This window comes from Miniopterus schreibersii, assembly GCF_964146895.1.
Source record: "Miniopterus schreibersii genome assembly, chromosome: 11".
Lineage (NCBI taxonomy): Eukaryota > Metazoa > Chordata > Mammalia > Chiroptera > Miniopteridae > Miniopterus > Miniopterus schreibersii.
In genome coordinates this window covers 55,273,803-55,298,755 of record NC_138111.1, presented here as the reverse complement: position 1 = coordinate 55,298,755, position 24,953 = coordinate 55,273,803, and the positions used below count along the sequence as shown (strand labels likewise).

The 24,953-nt window shown below is 43.3% G+C and overlaps 1 protein-coding gene across 1 annotated transcript in view; it reads left to right on the top strand.

Moving 5' to 3' along the window:
* The window catches only part of SLC24A2 (solute carrier family 24 member 2), a 204,841-nt gene extending 180,259 nt beyond the window's left edge, over positions 1–24,582 (top strand). The window contains exons 7-10 of the mRNA XM_081150641.1: positions 1,583–1,726; positions 11,862–11,951; positions 18,816–18,982; positions 23,904–24,582. Coding sequence (XP_081006767.1) covers positions 1,583–1,726; positions 11,862–11,951; positions 18,816–18,982; positions 23,904–24,153 — 651 coding nt within the window. The 3' untranslated portion in view covers positions 24,154–24,582. The remainder of the gene's footprint in view (positions 1–1,582; positions 1,727–11,861; positions 11,952–18,815; positions 18,983–23,903) is intronic.
* The last annotated feature ends 371 nt before the right edge of the window (positions 24,583–24,953 follow it).

Below are 24,953 nucleotides of genomic sequence, written 5' to 3'. Positions count from 1 at the left end.
ATTATTAATTTTATATCTTTCTTTTCTTCCAACATATTGCATAGCAAAGGGATGGAGAGTGTGAGAAGTATATTTAATGAGGATCCGGACGACCAAAATAAACTGTGCCAACTTCCTAATTCTGCCTTATTACCTAATCCTCTTAATTCCCTCCTATTTGCTGTTTATAAACTATTTTACCCGCTGCCAAGGACATAGGCCCAAAGAGAAAGAGCCTGTAATTACCAACCTTGTCCAGTGTGACTTAAGATCCTTTTTAATTATTGTTATTATTTTTAACTTTACCTCCTGGAGAGAGCATGTGGGTGATTGGAAACCACTACAAATCCTTTTGGCAGTACTGGGATTTAAATTATAAGTAAACATAGCACCGCAATGAGCCGGGCCTCACACCCAGCCCTGCCTCTCGTTGAGTCCTTACGCCCATCCCACTGCCCGAACCTGCCCCGCCTGCCAGCTCTTAGGGAGAGGTGCTGGGGCAGTCAGTGCCGCTGCTGGAAACAGTGCAGGATGCTGAGAGCAAGAGCCACGGGGGCATGAGCCGTATGAAACCTGTGTGGGTTATTTATATGGTCTCAAAAGGAAGCATCCTGGAAAAATTCCTGTTGATATTTTTAGATCTGATTCTTGGTCCTGCTGCCACACTTTTATTTTTAAACAGACAGGGATGGAAATGATAGATGCTGTCTGCAGGGCTGTTTTGGAGGCTTGGAGGGCTCATCTGACAGGCTAATGGTCATCCTGCCAGGGCCCAGGGCCACCTTCTGTCTCTTCGAGCTCTGGGATTTCAGGAGCTGCTGACTTCAGCAGGTGATGAATAAAACCGTGGCTGCCTGCTGCCAAGTCCGAAACTCTGACGTTTCCCTGTGGCTCTGAGGCCTTGTGCAGGTGACAGCCACAGGTTCAGTGTCCTGTCGACTTCTGTTCTCTGTTTCTCTAAGAATGGGACACATGTTTCCTTAATAAGCCTTTGACTGGAAGTAAAGTGGTTTAGAATTTAACGAGGTAATTAAACTGGTTAAAACTCACAACCACACAATAATCCATGAGCTTAACTCTTCCAGGGCCAGTGAAGGGGGTTAAATATTGTTTCTAAATCACTGCTGTGGTTACTTTCATTTGTCTGCTCAAAATCAGTGCTATCAATAAATAATTTTCTTAAATATTCTTCCCAAGGATTTCTATGATGGATCCTGTGACTTTGTCCTCAAGGGGAAGGGAGGCGAAGGAGACGGTGGGCATCGGGGTTTTGGGCTATGCAGATGTGATTTCTCGTGAGAAGCTCATGGGTCGTAGCTGCAGCCCACTCTAGTTGAGTGATCAGTTCATTGGAGACGCCGAGGAGTGTTCAGGGAGGAAAAAGAAAGCTTTTAAATCCTCATGGCTGGGCATTGTATTGTTTGTCTCTGGGATTCAGACTGTGACAGATGGGGTTCTCTTACAAACATGGATGAAGCTGCTGGAATGATCCAAGAAAATTCCTGATGAGGCCCTGAGCTTCCACCCTTGCTCTTGCTCTGGCGACCTGTGGGCATTATCACTGTTTTTGTTGTGTGACTTTTTTACCTGTCTCTTCCTGCAGCAGACCACAGAAACGAGTGATGACGAAGACGGCCAGCCTCTCAGCCTGGCCTGGCCTTCCAGCTCTCGCAAGCAAGTCACTTTCCTGCTTGTCCTCCCCATAGTGTTTCCTCTCTGGGTTACCTTACCTGACGTCCGCAAGCCTGTGAGTAAAGCACTTTTGAATCAATTCCTTGTTTAAAAGCACGGTATATAACAGTATGCCTAGTCTGCTTCTGTGTGCCTTACAAGGCAAAGGGGGTAAGGTATATCCATGCGTGTGCTTGTATGTGCCTGAAATTTATCTGGACAGGTAAAAATAGTGACTGTTCAGGTTATTGATTCCACATAAGAAACCACCCCAAAACTTAGTGGTGGGAAACAACAGCCATGTAATGCTGCTCTTGGATCCTGTGGCCCAGGAATTTGAATAGGGCCATTGGGGATGGCTTGTCTCTGCTCTGCCATGTCTGGGGCCTCAGCGAGGAGGACTCACATGGCTGAGGGCTGGAATCATCGAGAGGCTTCTTCACTGATGTTTCTGGCACCTGGGCAGAGACGATTCAAAGGCTGGACTCAGCTAGAATCGTCTACTGGAAAGCCTAAACATGTCCTCTCCCTGTGACTTTGGCTTCCTCACAGCACGGTAGCTTCAAGATAGGCAGGTGTCTTACCTAAGAGACACCAAGAGGCTCCAAGAGTGGGTGTTCCAGCAGCTGCGTGGTGTCTGATGAGCTAGTCTCTGAAGTCATGTAGACTCACCACAACTACACGTTACTGACCAAAGCAGTCATAGTTTGTCTTGATTAAAGGTGAGGAGACAAAGGGTTTACCTAAACTATATCAGGGTCTTATAGTTTGATAGGAGGAGTGTCAAAGAATTTCTAAACGTGTTTTAAAACCACCACAGTGTTGTTCTTGAGAAGGGGAACTGAAGGTCTGAGCAGGAGGGGGACACATTTTGTTGAATATTTGTGTACGTGGATTATTCATTCGATTCAAAAAATAATTTAAAGAAATGCATTCATGTAATACAAATGTCTGCGTGTCTGATCTCTTTCCTGTATTGTTACCATTACTGTAATCAATATTATTTTCTACTGTTATTATGTACTGGGTGCTATGAACATAATACCACCTTATGACCAGCAAAGTACAATCTGCATATAGATCAAATCAAAAGAATATCCCTCCCAGTGTTGTTAAACTGGGTTCTAAGGCCATTGCTCCAAAGGGAGAAGGAACTAGTGAAAGGTAAGAAGAAAAAGCGCTATTTGTTGTTACAGCCCTACAGACACATAGTCATTCAACAAAAGTGTGTATCTACTATGTATCAGACTCTGCCCTCAGTATTTTCAATAAAACATATTGTGGAATCTCAGGAAACAGCTAGTGTAAGGAAAAATATATATGTGTGTATATATATATATATGTAAATAATTGGCATAAGTAGAAAGAAACTTAGGTACAAAGAAGTTAACTAACTCATGCCTGGCCACTTCCCAGGGGATGGAGCTGAGATTCCGTTTCAGGCCCGTGTGACACACAGCTTGAGCTTCTCCTCATATTTCATGATGCCAGAAGGTGGAAATCTGAAAGCATCATTTCTAAAAGCATTTGAAATAGACTACTGTGGTAACATCCAACATAACTTAGCACAATTCTTAAGAGTCTTATGATGATCCCACTTTCCTCACTTGAAAAAGACAAATGAAAAACCCTGTCCCATTAGCCTGACCTATAAAAACTGCAGCCTGGTGGAGAGCCACGTCTTGTCAAGTTCAGGCCAGGAAAGGACCCCTTCGTGTAAGGACTCCCAACAGTAGAAGTTTCCTAGTAAAGTCAAAGTGATATTTAGGTTTCTTTGGTCAAGACACAGTAGCAGAACACCTGCTTTATGCAAAGGCCTGGCTTCCTGGAAATCTATAGACAAATAGCTGGAATATATTCAGTTTCTTCTTGACTCACATCACATGCCATTTCCGAGATGTGCGTGCTCACATGTGCTCGCTCACTCATTCGCATTCTCTCTCTATTGCCATTGCTCCATTAAGCCCAAGCTCTTGCTCAGCCCCAGGGAGGATAATCATGGAGGGAGACACGTTTTGTAAATCCCCACAGTAGACCTAGTGTACAGCCCAGAGGAGAGGGGGCTGATTGACTAATAAGAGGATATCAGCACGCAACCGCCGAAGCAACCAGGAAAAAGTGCAGGAATGGGAGGAACATGTCAGTAACCGAAGGCTCTGGGCTCTCAGGGTTGGCGGGACTCCTAGAGAAAGGGCTGACAGAGTGCTCGTCCTCCCCATCATCTGAGCTGGAAGGACAGGGAAGCTGTTCCAGAAGATCCAAGTTCTCATTCAGCAACTCCTGGACAACAACCAAGACTCCACCATGGCAGTAATTACCTGGAGCATGACGACTGTGCTGGCTGATGCTACAATTCCCAGGGGTGCAGAGCAAGAAAGAGCAGCTGTCCCTGACCCTCTCCTCTGCAGGACCAATGGCAGGTCATTCACCTTGAGAGCCCCCCCTGCAGCCTGGGCCAGGTTAGCCAGTGGGGCTTCTGCTCATTGCACCCTAAGTGCCCTCCCAGAGGTGGACTGGATGTTTTCTGTCCATTTCTGAGTATACTATGTGCTGTTCTGCAGAAATGAGGCTCTCAGACAAAACATTTGGTTCTTTTTAGATTTCTTCAGCAAGTATTTATTGAGCACCTATTACATGCCAAGTATCACACTTGTGCCCTAAAAGAGATATGAAGCCACAGAATTCACAGTTCCTACCTTTAAGGAACTCTAAACTTCATAGAGGGAACAAAACACATCCCTATGTAACTACAGAGCAAGACTGCACAGCTGCGGTGGTGAGAGGAGCCAGCCTCGAACCCGAGTCTGCTGACGCCACAGCATTCCCATTCTACCATGTGGACGGTGGTGGTTTTACCCACGTAACTCATGAGCGATGCAACCTTGAGAAAGTCACTTCTCAACTCGACCTCATTTTTCCTCTTCTGTGACAAGCAGGGTGGAAGATCTCTAGATTCCCTGGCAGCCGTGACATCCTCTGGCTAAGGAAAGCATGAGATAACCATCAATACGACATTGCACATTTAAGGCAACCGCCCAACCCAGTTTGCCCAGGGTGGTCCCAGTCTACTCTGGGGCCTGGTTCGGAAGGTGAACTACGTGGTTGCCCTGTGCATACATGAAATGCCCCATGAAAGAAAGCACGCCCCTTCCTCATGGACTGTCTCGGGGCCTCTTGGAAAATTACCCAGGAAGAGGAGAGAACAAAACAAAAATGATCGATTAGGAGACATTTGCTGCTCCTCAGGGCCGGCAGCTCTGTCTCCTCAGTAGTTTCGTTTGTTTGTTTGTTTCATTTTGTTTCTCGCCACCATTTATCCCCTGTCCTCCTCAGTAGTTTTTGAATTACCGTGGAGATGAACATCCCAAACCTTGACAATAATTACAAAGAAAACATGATTTTTTTAAAAACGTATACATCTAGTTTCAGAGTAAATCGAACTCCCACTTGTTTTTATTTCCACTTCATTTATATGCAAATGATATGACAGTGTTTGTTGTATTATGCACACTTCCAGCTCAGATAATTAGCGTAGGCTTCACTTTTATCGTTTTCTTAAATTAATGGCTTTGTTTTGAAAGTAAAAAAAGAACACTAAAATGTAAACCTTACTGAGGAACATGTCTTTGATGGAAATTGAAAATAATAAAGGAAATAAAGACCCAAAAAGATGTATTCTTTCATGGCCTAGGATGGGTGTTCTTGCAAATCAGGAATGAATCTAATGAGACATCAAACCGCTCATGGGGGAGGAGACAAGCTGGCGGGTAGGTCACAGCTGCACCCACCGCCTCCCCCAACCACGTCAAAATTACAACTAAAATACAGAACCACCGTCACTCAGAGCCTCCTGAGATCTGGCTGAACAGAAGCCCCACAGTCAGGGAGCTGAAGGAGCATCGAGAGCGGTAGGAGGGGCGGAGACGCGGGCGGATCGGGGCTGAATCTCGGAGACCCGGCCTCGGCCACACCCAGTGCTACGGCTTAAACCAGGGAGGGAATCTTGGCGGTGGAGGTTTCCCCGGGGAGGGAGGAGGGAGGGGTTGCAGCCCCACAGCAGGGCCCCTGCCCAGGGCTCAAGGGCCAGGAAGAGATGTCCCCACAACTTCGGGCTGGAAAAAACAGCGGGGACTGTCCCTGAGGGTCCCAGAGGCTGCAGGAGCCCTAGCAGCTCCTCTTAAAGGGCCCGTGCACAGACTCACTCGGATGCTCCCTCTGAGCCCAGCGCCGGGCAGCAGCCTGAAAGGACCCGGGACACTCGGGGAGGAACTAACCTGCCTGGAATCCGGGCGAGAGCTGGAGGGGCGGCTTCCTCCCAGGCAGAAGGGCTGGCAGAGGCCATGGCTCCTTTGGCGAGTCCTCCCGCACACAGCTGGCAGGCAGGCGCCATGTTTGAATCGCCAGCACCTGACTCACACCTGTGGCCCCGCCCCGAGATTCCCGGAGGCCCCGCCCCTCCCCACCTGCAGCTCATCCAGGCCATTTCCAGGGGCTTTTCTGTGCAAGTGGCCTCTGGAGCCTTATGCTCAGGACTTTCCTAAAATCTCTCAAACAAGCAGCAGCGGGCCCCATACGGCTTGATAAGCAGCCCCAGGCCTGGCACTAGCAGCAGCTGCATTGGCTCACAGCTTGGTCTCTCCTGGGCACCTCCAAGCTCAGCACAAGTAGCAGCCAACTACGGTTTGCTGTGTAGCTCATGCTGGGTGGCCCTGGGCAAGGCACTGGCACAGGCTGACTTTGCACCTCCCTGGAGGCCCCAGAGACAGGGCACCTGGTGGTCAGACTCGACCACGCTGGATTACAACCCTACCACACCCATGAGTGACACACTCAAGGGGCGCACTTGGTGAACACCAAAGCCACTGAAGTAAATCCTGCTCCATAGGGGTGTCTCCAGAACAGCAGCTCTTTGGCTGTAGTTGCAGCTGGTCCTCACAGCCGATTGGCCTGGGGGTCAATTCTTCCCAGTGATGCCAACAGCAACCAAGGCTCAACTACAACAGGACAGTGCACACAGCCCACACAGGGGAGCACCTAGAAGGCCCAGCTCAGGTGACTGGGGAGGCTGAGCCATTGGACCCTACCGGACACCTACTACACAAAGCCACTCTACCAATTCCAGGAGACATAGCAGCTCTACCTAATACATAGAAACAAACACCTGGAAGCAGCCAAAATGTGGAGGCAAAGAAACATGTCACAAGGGAAAGAACAGAAGAAATCTCTAGAAGAGGAACTAAATGAAATAGATCCAAGCAAGCTACTAGATACAGAGTTCAGAATTTTGTTTATAAGGATGCTCAAGCATATTAGTAAGAGTATGATGAAAATAATTGAGAAAATCGATGACATAATAAAGTACCAATTTGAAATGAAGGCTACAGGAACTGAAATGAAGAATAATTTACATGGAATCAACAGTAGAGTAGAGGACGCTGAGAATCAAATCAGCAATTTACAACATCAGGAAACAAAAAACACCCAACCAGAAGAGCAAAAAGAAAAAAAAAATCCAGAAATATGAAGATAGCATAAGGAGCCTCTGGGACAAGTTCAAGAGGCCCAAGATTCGTATTATTGGGGTGCCAGAAGGGGAAGAAAGAGACCAAGAAATTGAAAACCTATTTGAAAAAATAATAACAGAAAATTTCCCCTACCTGGGGAAAGAAATAGACTTACAAGTCCAGGAAGCACAGAGGGCCCCAAACAAGAGGAACCCAAAGAGGCCCACAGCAAGACACATCATAATTAAAATGCCAAAGGTTAAAGACAAAGAGAGAATCTTAAAAGCAGCAAGAGAAAAGGAATTAGTTACCTACAAGGGAGCACCCATACCACTGTCAGCTGATTTCTCAACAGAAACTTTGCAGGCCAGAAGGGAGTGGCAAGAAATATTCAAAGTGATAAAAAGCAAGAACCAACAACCAAGATTGCTTTACCCAGCAAAGCTATCATTTAGAAGTGAAGGTCAGATAAAGAGCTTCACAGATAAGAAAAAGCTAAAGCAGTTCATCACCACTAGACCAGCACTACAGGAAATGTTGAAGGGTCTTCTTTAAGAAGAAGCTAATGAATAGAAGAATCTGATGAACTAAATAGATACAGAGACATTGATGCAGGCAACAGATGATCATATTTCAGAGGAAAGAGGGAAGGTAGGGTAGGAAGAGATTAACCAAAGAAGTTATATGCATATATGCATAACCCGTGGACACAGTCAATAATGGGGTGAAGGCCTGGGGAGGGGGTGGGAGTGAGGTGGAGGGGGTTAATTGGAGGAAAAAAATGAGACACCTATAATACTTTCAACAATAAAGATAAATTAAAAAAATAAAATAAAACCATGACTCACCAGAGCTAGAAAGGTACCTGAGAACCCAGAAAGGTTTTTGCAGTTTTTGTCATACATTGGTTCATTCACCAAGTAGATTTATTTTGTCTACTATGTACCAAGCACAGTTCTAGCAAGGATTAAGTGATCAGTAAACCCAGAGAGGTTTAGTTACTTGTCCAAGTACATCTAGCTCATAGAGGTAAAGCCAGGACTCCAGGCCAGGTCTCTACAGTCACTTGCTCCTCCCTGAGTTTCAGTTTCCTCATCTCTTAAAAAGACCACAGTGAGAATAATATTGTCGAATAACAACTGCCACTATTATCTGAGCACTTATTGTGTGCGAGGCACTTTGCTGGACACTTTATGTGCATAAAACCCTCAGATAAACTAGGTATTTCTATTCCTCCATTTTACAGATGAAGAAATAGAGGCTTAGAGAGATTAAATCATTTGTCTCAGGGAACATCACTGGTAATTGGTGAGCAAAGGTTTTAATACTAGCCCTATACATCTAGAAACCACACTTTTAATCTTTAATAGGATTGTTTTGGAGAACTTTGTTAAATATGTATGCCCCAGAACCTAACAGAGTAGATGTTCAGTGAACATTTGTTGAGTTTAAATCAGTAAGGACATGGCTAATTTGTGCAATGAGCTAATGTTCAGGGATGTTTTGCAAGCCAAGAAAATATCACTCTGATGTACTGAAAGCTTCTAATGAGAACATTGGCTGTCAATTATACAAGGAAGCCATTACATTGGGAACAAAATGGCCGGCACACAGACACAATTTGCTTTTTGCTAATTAGTGTTAGGCCCATCCCAGCAGATGTCAGGATGAGCCACGGTTACTAACCATAAATTGACATGGCAGACCTTGTCTGCAAGGGCTATTTTCTTCCTTCCACTGAGACTGGTAACTAAATAACTGTGCAGGTGCTACTGGGCAGTGATGTCTGGACTGAGACCATAGAGTCCAAATAAAGGGAATAGTTCAGGAAAAAAATGAAAGAAGATGGAATGACCTGGGCTGTGAATCTGGAAATGGTAAGGTAGTTTGACACTAAACCAAACTGCTGACGCATGAAGAGAGATGCTTCCAAAGCAGGAACAACAGGAGGTTGGGTGCAGCAGATGGCCATACAGCTGGAATGCTAGTCTACATTTCCCTGACGCTCTTTATATTTCCCGGCATTCGGAGCATAAGCTAGTATTTTAATGACGATGATGATTATGTGTCTGTAGCTGGGTATATTTTGAGTGTTATTGGCCCTGTTTTTCTTTTAGAAAGAGTTGGCATAACCTAGATGTTAGGAGCACATGCTGTATAGTCAGATAGACCTAAATTTTAATTTTGTCTAGTTCAAGATATGGGTACAGAGTAGGTGCCAGCCTTTACCTACCCCTAGTTAATGATGAAGACCTGAAAAGTTAAAAGAAAGGTTATTTTTAACCTTTTTTTAATGAGCCCCTAATATAACACTAGACCAAGGCACATTTAGATGGTCATTCATTACTAATTAGCTTCTTGATTAAGAATCATAAGCATCAAGTTTTGAATTAAAGGTTTCCACTAATACAGCATTGATTTGAACTCAGTTGCTTTAAATTCTTAGTCCGATTCCTTACATTCTACCTTTTGACTGGGAATGTTCTATGATTCAGGAATATTTTTCAGCTGAGCAATATATTCAAATGATTTGATTCTGAGTTGTGACATTATATCAATGAACAGACATACAAAGGTACAAAAATTAAAATAATAACTACCTACTTAGTAAGTGAGCTAAGCTGGAAAGGGAGCGATCTGTGAAGTGAGGACTCTCCCAGGGTACCCAGTACATATGCTGTTCCATCAAGTGTGGAGGTGATTCTCCATTCCCTTCAGCAGAATGCTCAGAACCAAGCTCACTGATTGTTGTTCAGTCAGGTGTGGCCCCACCCTCTTCTTCCCTGTGACAGAGCCTGGCCATAGTAGAAACCCTCATTGCACTTAGGATCCTGAAACAGTGACCTGTGACCAGAGGAAAAGGTTGAGGACTGGAATCGGCTAAATGCTTTGCAGGGAAAACCTGATTCCTTAGCACTGGCAATTCCAAAGCTCAGGAAATCTGGCCTTCAGAATCCAGCTGAACTCCCAGCTTTAAAGGAATTTGCTTTCTAAAGCTAATGTCTCGACCTCCACTTTGAAAAATTGATTAATTTTTTTCCCTTATAACTTGTTAAACTGCTCACATCCCCAGAAGGGGTCTGAATCTTTGAGCAAAATATTTTCCTTCTAAGAAAGGGGAGGGGGAGGGGGAAGCATTTGAGAGTAAGGTTGTGGCTACTCACTGCAACCTGCTGCCTCCCCAGTTTAATCAAGCCTGCTGGTCTCCCAGACAGCCCAGCCAACAAATGACCCCAAAAAGCAGCAATCATTAAAAGAGAGCTGACTATTGTGAAATTTAACAGAACTGTGTGAATAATAATGAAAATATATTGAAAACTTGAAATTAGCAAAGAACATAAGCCTGGTTTGGAGCGATAGAGACCTTGCTCATCTTACGGATATTCAAAAGACTGCCATATACAAGTTTATCTTTCCTTTTAATGGATTTCTCAGAAGCCGTGGCAAAAAGTGTTCTACGTGATTGCCCAAGGTCAGCCCTTTAGACAATTGAGATAGCTTTCATCCCAGTCAACTCCAGGATTCATTTCTCTGGACAAAATTGGATGGCATTATCAAAGCAAAAAATAGATTGTTTCTCAAAGTGAAAAGCTTTGAAATAAAAAAGTGTTTGGCAATAATAGGTGATGGGCTCTCTGAGAACATTTTTCAAATAGGGCCTCCACAGAAAATCATCAATGTTAGCGCAAGCCTGGATTTCCCTGTGGTGGGGTCAGGTAAGAAATATTGCATTTTGAGTGTCTGATTCTGGCTGATGCTTGAAGGAAACTTTAAAAGTGCTAATGCTGTCAGCCTGAGATTACACAAAGTCCAGTGGAAAAGGCAAAATTGGACATCATGTAATTAGGGATGGAGAGCAGGACATAAAACATCCCCAGGAGCATCTACTCTGCCACCCCCATGGAGAGCAACACAGTTGGACATCTGTCTCTATTCCTGTCTCCATGAGTGGTCCACGTGTCCCGGACTGGCCATCATCAGGGATCTACAGAAGCTGTGGTGATGGCTTTTTCTGTGTGACTTTTCCTGACCACTCATGGGACTGCCAGATGAGCCACTCTATTTTTTCATTCTTCCTGTTTCTTGTAAAATGTGATTAATCCCATAGGCTTTGTGGCATATGGATTATTATGATACGTACTAATCAGTACGGTATTCACTTGAACTTAGTTGCTTTAAATTCTTAGTCTGATTCCCTTCTACCTTTTGTCTGGGAATGAGACGCAAAAGAAGAAATAATAGTGGTAACCGTTATCGACTGTGGACTGTGTGCCTGGCAGTTCATGTCCCTTTGTCCTTATAACCTTGACAGTAACTCTTGACAAATAATGCTTGAAGAAACCGATTCTGATGAACTTGAGCAGAAGAAAGAAGAGGGAGCAGGCGCGGGAGGGGGGATGTGAGGTAGTTAATAGAGTGAAGGCGAGGCTGAGAAGCCAGGCCTGGGAAAGCGCATCTGAGCATCCGACAGCAATAGACACTCTCTTCAAGAGACCCCATCTCAGGCGTTCGCATTGCAGTGCTTTGGCCCTACCCAAGTGCACGTTCCCAAGCGAGAACCTCACTGTCCCAGCTTGACCAGGGGTGGTCCGGGCCTTTTGATTCCAGTCCTACCTAGACTGCAAGCTGTACTGTGCATTTAGCTTTGGACTCTCAGATCTGCCTCCGCTCATAGCACTGACTCGCCTCTCCCTGGTTCTCTTGCAGTCGGCAAGGAAGTTTTTCCCCATCACGTTCTTCGGCGCCATCACCTGGATCGCAATATTCTCTTACTTAATGGTCTGGTGGGCACACCAGGTAAGACCTTGATCGTGACTCCAGCTGCCTGGTGTTGCTGAGTTGTTCATCAGTGTGTTTGCTTCCTGAGACTCTCACAACAGTAGTGCGCCTGATGAGATAAGTTAAACATTCCAGGACTAAAGGAAATTACTCCACTTCACTTTCCCTTGTCTCTTGGCCTTTCCCTGGAGCGTGGAGTGAGATCCGCATGGCCCTGTCAGGCATGTGGAGGAAGGAAGGCAGACCTAGCTGCTTCTGCCCTCTGCGGCCTGAAACCAGGCCAGCTCAGGCGGCAAAGAATGGCGAGGTTTTGCCTGACTCCGTGGCACTTACTTTCTCTTGGGCAACTACTCACCTTTTAACCAGCCTTTTTTTCAATTAAAGTTTACATTCAATATTATTTTGTATTATTTTCAGGTGTATAATATAGTGGTTAGGCTATCATATACTTTATAGAATGTCCCCCCTGATATTTCCAGTACCCACCTGGCACCATGCATAGTTATTACAGTATTTTTACTATATTTCCAGTGCTGTACTTTACATCCCCATGACTGTTTTGTAACTACCAATTTGTACCTCTCCTTTTTCACTCAGTCCCCCAACCCCTGCTCCCCTCTGGCAACCATCCATCTGTTCTTTGTATCTATGAGTCTGTTTCTGTTTCTTTTGTTAATGTTGTTCTTTATTTTTTTTAATATGTTCGTATTGATTTTAGAGAGGAAGGGAGAGGGGGAGAGAGAGAGAAACATCGACATGAGAAACATTTATCAGTTCCCTCCTGCACATCCCCCAACCAGGTATTGAACCCACAACCTGGCTGTGTGCCCTGACCAGGAATTGAACTGGCGACCTTGAGGTGCATAAGACAACACTCAAGCAACTGAACCATACCGCCCATGGCCAGTATTGTTCTTTAGGTTCCACATATAAGTGAAATCATATATTTGTCTTTCTCTGACTGACCTATTTCACTTAGCATAATACCCTCTAGGTCCATCCATGTTGTCACAAGTGGTAAGATTTCACTCTTTTTTAAGGCGAAGTAATATTCCATTGTGTATATATATATATATATATATATATATACATACACCACAGCTTTTTTATCCGCCCGTCTATTGATGAGCACTTGGGTTGCTTCCACATCTTGGCTATTGTAAATAACGCTGCAATGAACATAGGGATACATATATTTTTTTGAATTAGTGTTTTGGGTTTCTTTGGATGTATTCCCAGAAGTGGAATCACTGGGTCATAAGGCAGTTCCGTTGGCTCTTAGGAAAAATCTGAAGACAAAATGGTCTCTTCCTTGAGCCTCAGTTTATAAAAATGATGCTGTATTTCACTTTTACCACTTTTAACTCAATTCCAGTCATAATGCCCATCACAAGAATAAACTCTCAGGAATTGTTTGTTGTAACACATGAATGAAAGAATGAGATGTGAAAGAAGAAATAATAGTGGTGACCATTATTGATTGTGTACTGTGTGCTGGGCAGTTCACATCCCTTTGTCCTTATAATTTTGACAATAACCCTTGACAATTTCTCCATAGGTAACAATCCCATGAGGGGCGTACTATTATTATTCACAGTTTACAGATAAAAGAGCTAAGCTTAGAGCTAATGAGACAATTGCATGGGATCATATAGATAGTAAATAGCAGAACTGAGATTCTAACCGAGGACTCTGAAACACCAAAACTTATGCTTTTAATCTCAATCATAAACTACCTAAATTACAGACTGCCCACTTGTATACTTGATTTCATATAGCCTTAAATTCATTACACTCCTTAATATAAGTAAAATATAGCAATTTGAAATAAGGAAATGTACACAAAGAACATATATAGAAGGACATCTCAACAAATGGTGCTGGAATAACTGGATTTCCATATGCCAAAATAAATGACTTTAGATTAGAACCTCTACTTCACACTCTACTCAAAAATTAACTCAAAGCATATCAAGTTCTAACTGTAAGAGCTAAAACTATCAAACAACTAGAAGAAAGCATAGAAAACCTATATGATTATGGGTTAGACAAAGAGTTCTATAATATAACACCCAAACATGATCCATAAAAGAAAAAATTAGACTTCATCAAAATTAAATATTTTGCTCTTCAAAAAACATTTGAAATGAGAAAACAAACCACAGACTGAGAGAAAATATTTGCAAATCATATATATACCTGATAAAGCACTCTATTCAGGATATATAAAAATTTCCTGCCTGGCCAGGCGTGGCTCAGCAGTTGAGCATCGACCTAGGATCCAGGCGATTGGGGTTCGATTCCCAGTCAGGGCTCATGCCCGGGTTGCGGGCTTGATCCCCAGTCGGGGGCGTGCAGGAGGCAGCCGATCAATGACTCTGTCATCATGGATGTTTCTATCTCTCTCTCTCCCCCTCCTTTCCTCTCTCTGAAATCAATAAAGATATGTTTAAAAAAAAAAATTTCCTAAAGCTCCATAATAAGAAGGCAAGCACGTACAGCTTCCTAATTTTTAAGATGAATGAAAGATTTGAATAGCTATTTCACCAAAGAAGATACGCAAATGGCTAATAAAGACCAGAAAAGATGCTCAGCATCATTACTCATTAGAGAAATGCAAATCAAAACCACAATGAGATACCACTTCATACTCACTAAGACAGATGTAATCAAAAAGGCAGCCAAAAAAAACAGTGTGGGGAAGAATATGTAGAAATGGACCCCTTCTATATCGCTGGTAAGAATGGCAAATAGTGCAGTCACCTTGGAAAACAGTTTGGCCGTTCCACAAAATGTTAAATATAGAGTTACAATATGACCCAGTGATTCCACTCCTCTTGTATACCCGAGAGAAAAGAGAATATCTCCACAAAAAATTGTACACATGTATTCATAGCAGCATTATTCAGGGTAGCCAGAAATGTAAACACCCCAAGTGTCTATCAGCTGATGAATGCATAAAGAAAATATTGTCTGTCTACGTGATGGAATAGTACCTCACAGTAAAAAGGAACGAAGTATTGATACATGCTACAATGTGAATGAACCTCTACATTTTATGCTAAGTGAAGAAAAGCCAGTCACCAAACATCATGCATTGTAGGCTTCCATTTATATGATACTAAAAAAAAAAAGGCAAATCTATAGAGACAGAAAATAGGTCAATGGTTGCCTTGGTTTGGGGAAGGAGAAGGGAAATGGGGAGAGACTGCTAATGGGTATAGAGTTTCTTCTTGGAAATAAAAGGGAATGTAGGGAATCACTAACAGAATTCACTGGAAATGTTGGCTGATATACCCAGAGTTATTCCTATAAGATATATTATTATTATCATAGTTATTTTAATGACATTTGACTTCAGATTACTCTTCTTGGATATTTCCCTATAATCACTGGTCCCCTAAAGAAGTTCTTTTTGTCCCAAAGTCATTATTTTTCACACTCGTAGAGAGACATTTGCTCCCAATACCTGGCAAAAATTACTGCAGAGATGGGCTGCTTCTCGGCCTTCAGATTTCGAGGCTAAAAGGACTGTTTCCATTTATAACATGTAATGGCTTTTCCTAATAATCTTTGTTGTTTCAGGCACTGACAGTGAAAAAGCGAGGTTTTTTCACTTGCTGGAATATGTTGTTATAGCTACTTCTCTTCAGCCATCCTAGAAAACATTATTGTCCAGGCTTCCATTGTTTTCTTTCTAATGATTATCTCCATTCCGCAATCCTGCTTCCTTTTCATTCTCATTTAGAAAAACATAAACAAGATGCCTGGAACAATAGTAATTAACAAAAAGACCCAGAAATATAGAGTAGCCTTGCTTTCCAATAATGGATGAGAAATTTCTCTTTCTTTCCTCCCATAGAAATGCTTTTCTCTCTCAAAACATCTACACAGCTGATCAAAATAGCAAACTCTGTTCTAAGAGGTCTGGCTCTAATTCTATTGTTTGTATTTATGAACTGTAAAAGCTATAAAAATATCACCATTAGTGCTCAACTGGTACCCAGAGTTTTACCATTAATAAATCCTATTTGACACAATTATTTGACTACCATTTGGCCAAAAAATAGTGCCCTTCACATAAAATGCATTATGCATATTTTCCCTTCATATCTGTTATTTTTATATAGTTTTTGCATCATGAATCTTTTTCTTAGTAGGTTTTATGAGTGATGAAAACCTGTGGTCCAAATCTATACTGCATCTAGTATGAGAAGTTAATTCAAAAGGTCAGATATGACCAGCCCTGTGTCTCATTTAGCCAATCTGACATTTTTGCAAACCCTCCTTAAGCCAAGGCAAGGAACTGCATCACAGAATATTAGGAACAGCACTGGATTTGGATCCATCATTTACTTCTATTAGAAATCAAGGAAATTCCCCCCAAGAGACCCCTGATGTCCTTTCTAGCTCTAACCTTCTCTGATGCTCCCCAAAGTGACCATGGATGCCATCCCATCCATGCACCCACCACCTCGCCTCGGATTCGCCAGGGGTCCCTTCAGTGAAATATACTCAAAATGAGTTAATATAGAAGTTCCCCTGCAGTGGGAGTGTTTCTAGAGCCACACAGATTCACCAGGGATTTGATGTACAATGAAAATTCTCCGTTATTCATGTGACTTCCTACACTGTGGACTGACACCACTAAACCAGCTTTTCTCTGCTGCCAGAGCCCTGGTGGCCGCACACTGATAGGTGGGAGAGGGAAAGCAGTAATGTCTAAGTTATAGTAGTTCATATTTATTGAACATTTATTTTGTGTCTGGCAATGCACTATTTGCCTTTTAAGCATCATCACATATAATTATCACAACTCCAAGGATGGGTATCATTATCCCTATTTCACAGATGGGAAAAACTGAGCCTCAGGGAAGTTGGTTGGCTCGAACTAGGAGTGATAGGCTAGGATTTGCACGCAGAGTTCTCTGTATCCCAAGCCAGCTCTCTTAACCACACCACCATACCACCCTCTTAAATTCCTGCATTCTTCTGTCTGCAGTGGCGTTCAAACTCTAAATATAAATGGCTTCTAAAACAGTCACTGCTTTAGAGCTCCCTCTAGGAATTTACATTATTAAGAATGTATTAAATGGATTGTAACTTATTGAAGGTGACAGCCATTTAGTCAGTTTCTTTACAGTCTTTGAAAATGCTTCACTCCAAATCTAACAAAAAAGATAAGTCATCAAGTAGAATGTTTTGCTCAAATAGGGCACTCCTGTGCAAAACTCTCATTTAAATTTTTCTAGGAGATTCGGTGAAAAGCGTGCTGGTAAAATCACCTCCATATGCAGATTGACTTGTTTATTCAGCAAATAGGCCCCGAAAGCCTCCTACATGCCAGGCTGTGTTCTGAGTCATAAGAAGACTAGTGATCAAGGCGACAGTCCTGCTCTCATGGAGCTTACTTTCCAGTGGGGAGCCAGGAATCTGCACCGTGAGGACAGGGCGAACTAGTTCTACTCACCAGGCTCTAGAGCGAACATGACCATCAAAATCAAAATAGCTCCAACTATGCTTTTAAGCTGGTGAGAACGGAGCTATCACTTATAAATCAAAAAAAAGGGATTTAGAAATGAGTTTACTCACCTGGCCGGCGTGGCTCAGCAGTTGAGCGTCAACCTAGGATCCAGGAGATCACGGTTCGATTCCTGGTCAGGGCACATGCCCGGGTTGCGGGCTCGATCCCCAGCAGGGGGCGTGCAGGAGGCTGCTGATCAATGACTCTCTCATCAGTGATGTTTCCCTCTCTCTCTCTCTCTCTCCCTTCCTCTCTCTGAAATCATTAAAGACATATTTTTTTAAAAAAAAGAAAGAAAGAAATGCGTTTATTCCATGAAAACCTTTAAACTTGCATGCTACTTCGGCCTTTTAAATTTTTTTCAAAAACGCTGGACATCATCAGGTAGGCTGTTGGAAATCAAATTGGAAGCATCATCTTAAAGGTTTTCAGTTTGCCAACTCCAGAAAATATATAAAGGTTTTAAAAGTCCCAAGAAGACATACAAGTTGCTCAAGAGAATGGAGAAGCTTCCATCTGAGGCTGGACCAACTGTGCATGTTAGAATTTGTCTGTCTTTAAAAGCCAAGACCAAAAGAAAATATAATTGCTCCCCTTGCATTTCAAAACTGTGTACCATTAACTAAGGGCTTTTCTACAAATTATCACTTAGTCTTCACAACCACCTTGAGGGTCGGTGTGACCATCGCCTCTATAGTGACGATCAAACCCACTGTCCAGCACGCTCAGTGAGCGGGAGGCCAAGTACTTAATAAACGCCAGAGCCAGCCCTTGGACCGAGGTCCTCTGATTCCCTAAATGACACTTTCTTCACTTCTGCCCTGCTGATTCACAGCTCTGTTACAGAATCACCCAGAATCAAGTTTCCTGTGGAAATGGTAGTTTGAAGTTTTTAAGAGTAGGTTGCAGGCACTAGGATACGTTCAGGAAAAATGGGGATGCTGGGTCCAACTCTTTAACCTTCCGCGGTAAACCCAAGGCATCTGCCACAGGATTTGGTGCCATTGTCGGGCACTGGCTCCTGGAGCCTCTGACTAATTGGGTTTTTAAACTATATTTCTGCTTCCCCTGCCCAGTCTTAATCAACACCATACACAGGCTGCCCTCCAGCCCACTATAGCTCTTTTTTGAGATTATCTGTTTAATCCTTCTGTGAACATTCCCAGTCTCTTGGGTCTGAATATCATGAAAGTATAAACTCTGTGGCGATGAGTGTGGCTTATTCCTCTTAATCATCTCAGCACTCAGCACAGTCCAGAGGAGGCGCTCTTTAGAAGGGAGTTGCATTGAAGTGTTTGTGGCTTGGATGGTTTTGTGACTACAGATACTCACATATTTGTCCCTGTCATCACTTTTAGGTTGGAGAGACCATTGGCATTAGTGAGGAGATTATGGGTCTGACCATGTTGGCTGCTGGGACCTCTATCCCGGATCTTATCACCAGTGTCATAGTGGCCCGCAAGGGGCTTGGTGACATGGCTGTATCCAGCTCTGTTGGAAGCAACATTTTTGACATCACCGTAGGGTAAGTAGAGATCGTTCTAAAAAGGTGCACACCAACTGCTTCCCTGTCTTCAAAGCTGTGAAGTCATGACCAGGATCTCCAAGCCCAAAAATAACCAATATCAGTAGAAAGTAAAAACTGGAAGTACCATTCGGCTTCACCAAGTCCATTTTTCATTTTCAGAGAACAGAATGAACAATAAATTATCCCTAGAAGACAGAAACAAATACCTGCATACAGAGTAGGTGTTGTAGGACATACTTTACGAGAATTTCATTTATATGATTGCATTGGCTACGTGTTATCATTTCTCAATACTCAGCACATCTGAGATGATCTGGTAGTTTCATTATATTTTTTTTTTATATTCTGATTCTAAATAAAGTCTCTGCCAGCCTCAGGTGAGATTTGGATTATAAAGCAGATTGTAACAAACCTAGACCCAGCAAAAATAGCTCATCTCCTTCCTTGGAAAATGCTGGCAGGTTTGCATTCTCACTTGTTTACCTGTGCTGGTGAGGATGTGCTAGGTGTTTTGCAAGTCAGAAGATGAGATCTGTTCTTACAGTTAAGCAGACTGGAGTCCTCACTGTGAATAATCTCTAACGTGGATCAGACTGGGGAGGGGTGCTGATACTTCTGTCACTTAATTTAACTTGTCCGAAGTAAAATTAGTCTGATAAATAACCTTAAATGGCAGCCCCCTGAGAAAATAGAACATAGGATGTTATCCTGTAACCCCAGAAGAACTGGGCTCTTGACACTTGAATTTGGAAACTCACTAAAATGGATCTGCTCTCTTACTGACCTTAAATATTGTTCTTTCTTATACCTTTCCATTACCCGACATATATGGTAGTATTTTTTGTTCATTCAGTGTCTACCATGTGCATTGTACATACATTTTCATCCATGTAAACCACACAGAGATCCATAAGGTATTTTATCACCCCCATTTTTCAGATAAGGAAACTGAAGGGCACAGAATTTGTACACCTAGTAAAAGAAATAGGTGGGATTTAGACAGAGTCTGTGTTCTCAACTATAGCGCTATCTGTGAATAAAATCCTGCTTTGAGTTTCCACTGTCTGAACCATCTTTAGGTTCCAGAGGTGCCCTCTCCTACTATACTTCCTTTCTTTACTGGCCCCTGTCACTCGAGAGCCCTCCCTGCCTAGAAAACTCCCACTTACCCTTCCAGTGTCAACTAAGATGAGGGCTCTCTGATTCTCTTGGAAGCTTTTGCTCCTGTGTACTTCCTGCACCCCTTACTCTTGTCATGGTCATTAGATCAGTCTGCCTGCTAGACTGGGAACCCCCTGAAGAGAAATAACTCAGCAAAACCTAATACACTGACTAATGCAGGTAGTGGCTTGGCAGATGTTTGCAGGATGGATGATGGATGGATGATGGATGGATGGATGGATGGATGGATGGATGGATGATGGATGGATGATGGATGGGTGGATGGATGGATGGATGGATGGATGGATGGATGATGGATGGGTGGATGGATGGATGGATGGATGGATGATGGATGGATGATGGATGGGTGGATGGATGGATGGATGGATGGATGGATGGATGGATGGATGGATGATAGATGGATGATGGATGGATGGATGGATGGATGGATGGATGGATGGATGGATGATGGATGGATGATGGATGGATGGATGGATGGATGGATGGATGGATGGATGGATGGATGATGGGTGAACAGATGGATGGACTCCTTGAGAGGTGTATGTTTTAAAGGAAGGGTATCCCTAATATAAACTGTGTTTCTCAGTTCTACTGCCTACACATTTAGGGGAGTTTTCTTGGTCAATCTCTTGTAAAAAAGGAAAACAAAATGTTCTATAGTATAAAAGAGAAAATCCTAAAAATTGGGAAAAATTACAAGTGTTCTAAGTCATACTTGTCATGGTTTTGAAAAACAAATATCCTAGGGAATTGCAAAATGTTTTTAGTTCATTGTTCTTTAATTGTATATTTAATAACAAATGAAAATTTAAAGAAAAATCACCCCTAATCCTACTACCCAAGAACAACATTTAGCTTTTGTATGCTCTCTTCCAAATATTTCACAGAGTTTCTTAGGGACTATTCAGCTTTGTCCTCTTGGAGGGCTTTTATTTTTCCATTTTAAAGACATTTATGCCTGGCATGGGGTAGGCATCTATTAGTAAATTAGTAAATCAACCGTTTTTCTAAGCTTCTTCATAGCTCTCATAATTAACATTGTACGGCTTTAAAATACCCCAGCCTGGTGCTTTTCAGTTTAACCAGTATCTTTTAGTAAGACCTTTTCATGTTTTCCAATTTTCTGCTATTATGAGTGTTTCTATACAGAAAAACTGTACCGTTTTATACAGAAAAACCTCCTCTTTTAATTATTTTAATTAGGATAAATTCCTTCAAGAAATATTAATGAATTAAAGATTATAAGCATTTTCACTTAGTAAGTTATATAATATCTAATCACTGGGGTGTACCCCTGAAACTAATATAATATTGAATGTTAATTGTAATTGAAAAATTTTAAAATTATTTAAGTTAAAATATAAATAAATAAAAATCTTAAATTTTTTTTTAAAAAAGATTATGAGCATCTTGCCCTAGCCGGTTTGGCTCAGTGATTAGAGTGTCGGCCCGCAGACTGAAGGGTCCCAGGGTCCCTTGTCCAGTCAAGGGCAGGTACCTCAGTTTCAGACTCGATCCGCACCCCGGTCAGGGCTCATGTGGGAGGCAACCAATTGATGGGTCTCTCTCACATCGATGTTTCTCTCTCTCTCCCTTCCACTCTCTCTGAAAAGCAATGGAAAAATATTCTCGGGTGCAGATTAAAAAAATATATATGAGCATTTTAATGGCTATTGATGTATATTTTTCCAAAAGTCTTTCCCAAGAGTTTGTACCAGTTTACAAAGTCTTTAGCAATATATTGGGTGTAAAAGTTTCTTCATAGTCTTGCCTGCATTTTCTTTTTGCTTAAGATTAATACATACAGTAAAGGATTTAGACAATACATATAAAGCATAAAGAAAAAATCACTGGTAATTCATCACCCTTTTTAAATTCATATATATATCTCACATTATTAAAATTGCATTGCTATTTTTATATGTATCCTTCATTTTAGATAAAAGAATTATATCATGAGTACTTGCCTACATCTTCATAAGCTTATGACTTTTAATAACTACATCACATTACATCAACTTAATAGTTCACTATTTAACAAGTTCCCTATTAGAGATTCAGGTACACACAATGGTTCACTTCTCAAAATAACACTGAAATTATTATTTTTCTGGATAAAGTTATATCTGCATCTTTAATTATTTATTATTCTCGATCCCTAACAATAGAACTGATAGGTCAAAGGTATGAAAAATCATTTTTCCCCTCAATGCGTTTTTAATTTGTAGTGCCATGAACTGCCTCTTCACCAGAAGTGTGTGTGTGTTTGTGTGTGTGTGTGTGTGTGTGTGTGTGTCTAGCTTAAGCAATGAGAAGTGAGGAAGAAGAGTTCCCCAGGACAAGTCCCAGGAGAGTTTTCTTGCTTCACCACCGCCAATCACTCCCCTCCCCTTTCTTACTTTCCACTGCTGACCAAAGGGTGCCAGGGCTGCCCCCTCCTGCCAAGAGCTTCCCTGCCGTGGCCCTGGGGAACCCTTCCCCTCCAGACATCTCCACTGAAATAGGCACCTCCCAGCCAGGCTCTGGTGGGCAAAGTGCCTGTAAATGATCACCATGAGGCAGGAGCACTGATCACTTCAGCTTGACCCAGGTTAGCATACGCACCTGGACAGGGCCTACACGTGCCAGGCCCTGGGATTTGAAAGATACGTAATGCGTGGGCTCTACCTTCACATGCACCCTCTCTCCAGCAGAGGAGACAGATGCACAAGCTCGCTGCCCTTCTCACCTATTGTTTCTCTGAAGCAATATGCTTTTCCTTTGGAGAACTTTCTGTTTGGAAAGGGTGTCTCCTCTTCCACACGGCTGAGGCTGGGCCAAAACTGAATCTCCCTTAGCCTTGGGCTGTGCAGAAGGCTCAGTCCCCTGGGTGGCAGAGTTCCTGTTTCCCTGAACAGCATTCCACTGTTAGACTCAGTGGGTAGGACTGGGCTGCGTCTCACCAAGCCACGTGGAGGTGTGCACACCGCGAGTCCCGCATTTTCAGCCATGTACCTCTCCCTCAGAGGACTAGCCCACTCCTGTGGTGCCCCTGGCAGTCAGCTCGTTGATGTCTTTCAGAGTCCCCACTTTGATTAGGAAACAAAAGATGTTATCATGTTTCAAAAGTTAAATACAAAGGGAGAAAACGTATAAAAATATGTAATAAAGTTTTTTAAAATCACATCTTCCTCAGATCTTTCAGAAAGGTCATTTTTTAGTGAAAAGGGTGTCCCATCTTTTCCAACATAAACTTCAGGCAGCTCTGTGGTGCTGGGCCCCACCACCACCATTTATTTTCACTTGCTTTTTAGGCTGTTCATTGCTATTCTCTCTCTCCATCTAAAAAAAGTAAGGTTTCCATTTTCACTGCTGATTGCCATATCTTTTCTCCAATGGTCCTCTCCTCCTCTCACCCAGATCCTCCAGTTCCTGTCTTTAGGTCTTTAGGCCTGAGGGTGACATTTTCATCTCTACTAGGAAAGAAACAAAAAAGTATTTCATACCCAGCTCAATTATCACCTGCCGCAGCCATGGCTTCGACCGTATCTAACTGAAGAACAAATTCTCTCCATTCCCCCTCGTTCGGTCAGGAAATAAAGGTTTTTAAAGGTCACCTGACTTGCGGAAGCTGTTTCCTGAGCCAGCCACGGTGAGCCTACCAGGGCCCCTTTCCCCAGCGAGCCACCCCAAGGGGCTCACGCTGCGCCCGGCTTCCTGCCCATGCCCGCCCCCACCCCTGTCCTCTCGCCCGCAGGCTCCCGCTGCCCTGGCTCCTCTACACCTTCATCCACAGACTGCAGCCTGTGGCCGTGAGCAGCAACGGCCTCTTCTGCGCCATCGTCCTCCTCTTCATCATGCTGCTCTTCGTCATCCTGTCCATCGCCCTCTGCAAGTGGAGGATGAACAAAGTGCTGGGCTTCATCATGTTCGGCCTCTACTTCGTGTTCCTCGTGCTCAGCGTGCTCCTGGAGGACCGAATCCTCATGTGCCCGGTCTCCATCTAGCAGGAAAAGCCATCCCTGGGACCAGCGGCCTGGACCGGCCCTCCCGCTCTGGGCTCCGGGCTCCTTGACAACTTGAGAAGAAGCGGCTGGCGCTCAGCCCCGGGCACGGGACTGTCCCTCCTTGGTGGACGTGAGGAGGGGTGACTCGCACTGACCCGCCCGCTTCACGGGCTGCTGCCACCCTCGCCTGCTGAAATGGCTTCATTCAAGAGGCAGAGAGAGCTGTGCGTCGGAGGCTTCTCTCCGCTCGCCGCTGACAGGTACTCCTCGCTGGTCGGAGGTACATGCGTTGCAATGATGCAAACAATGGCAGAGGCTTCGTATACACATATGAGATATACATAGTATAAATAGATGCACATGAACACACGCCTGTTTCTGTACTATACCTCTCCTTCCATGCCTATAGAGTAATACAGACCTATACACAAACACAAAGAAATAGTATATATATAAAATTATATATATATAAATACAAATGCATCTTTTCAGGGATAGCTCTAGTATATTTATAGTACCTGTATGAAGAGGGGCGTCGACCTTCTGTGTCAGCTTCACCTCTTAAGTGCAAGAGGTAAACTAATGGAATCATTGCTGTGACCTTCAGCCTACCTTGGACTTACTGGGATCCTGCTGGGTAAGGTAGATGCTTTAGGGAAATAAGTTTCAGGGGAGAGGGCTAGGTGGAGAGGGCCTGTAAGGGCCATGGGTTAAGCCCTCCAAAACATTTCCACAAGCCAAACAGGGAAGACTCTCTGCCCACCCCACTGGGGCACACTGACCAAACCCCGTGGGGTTAT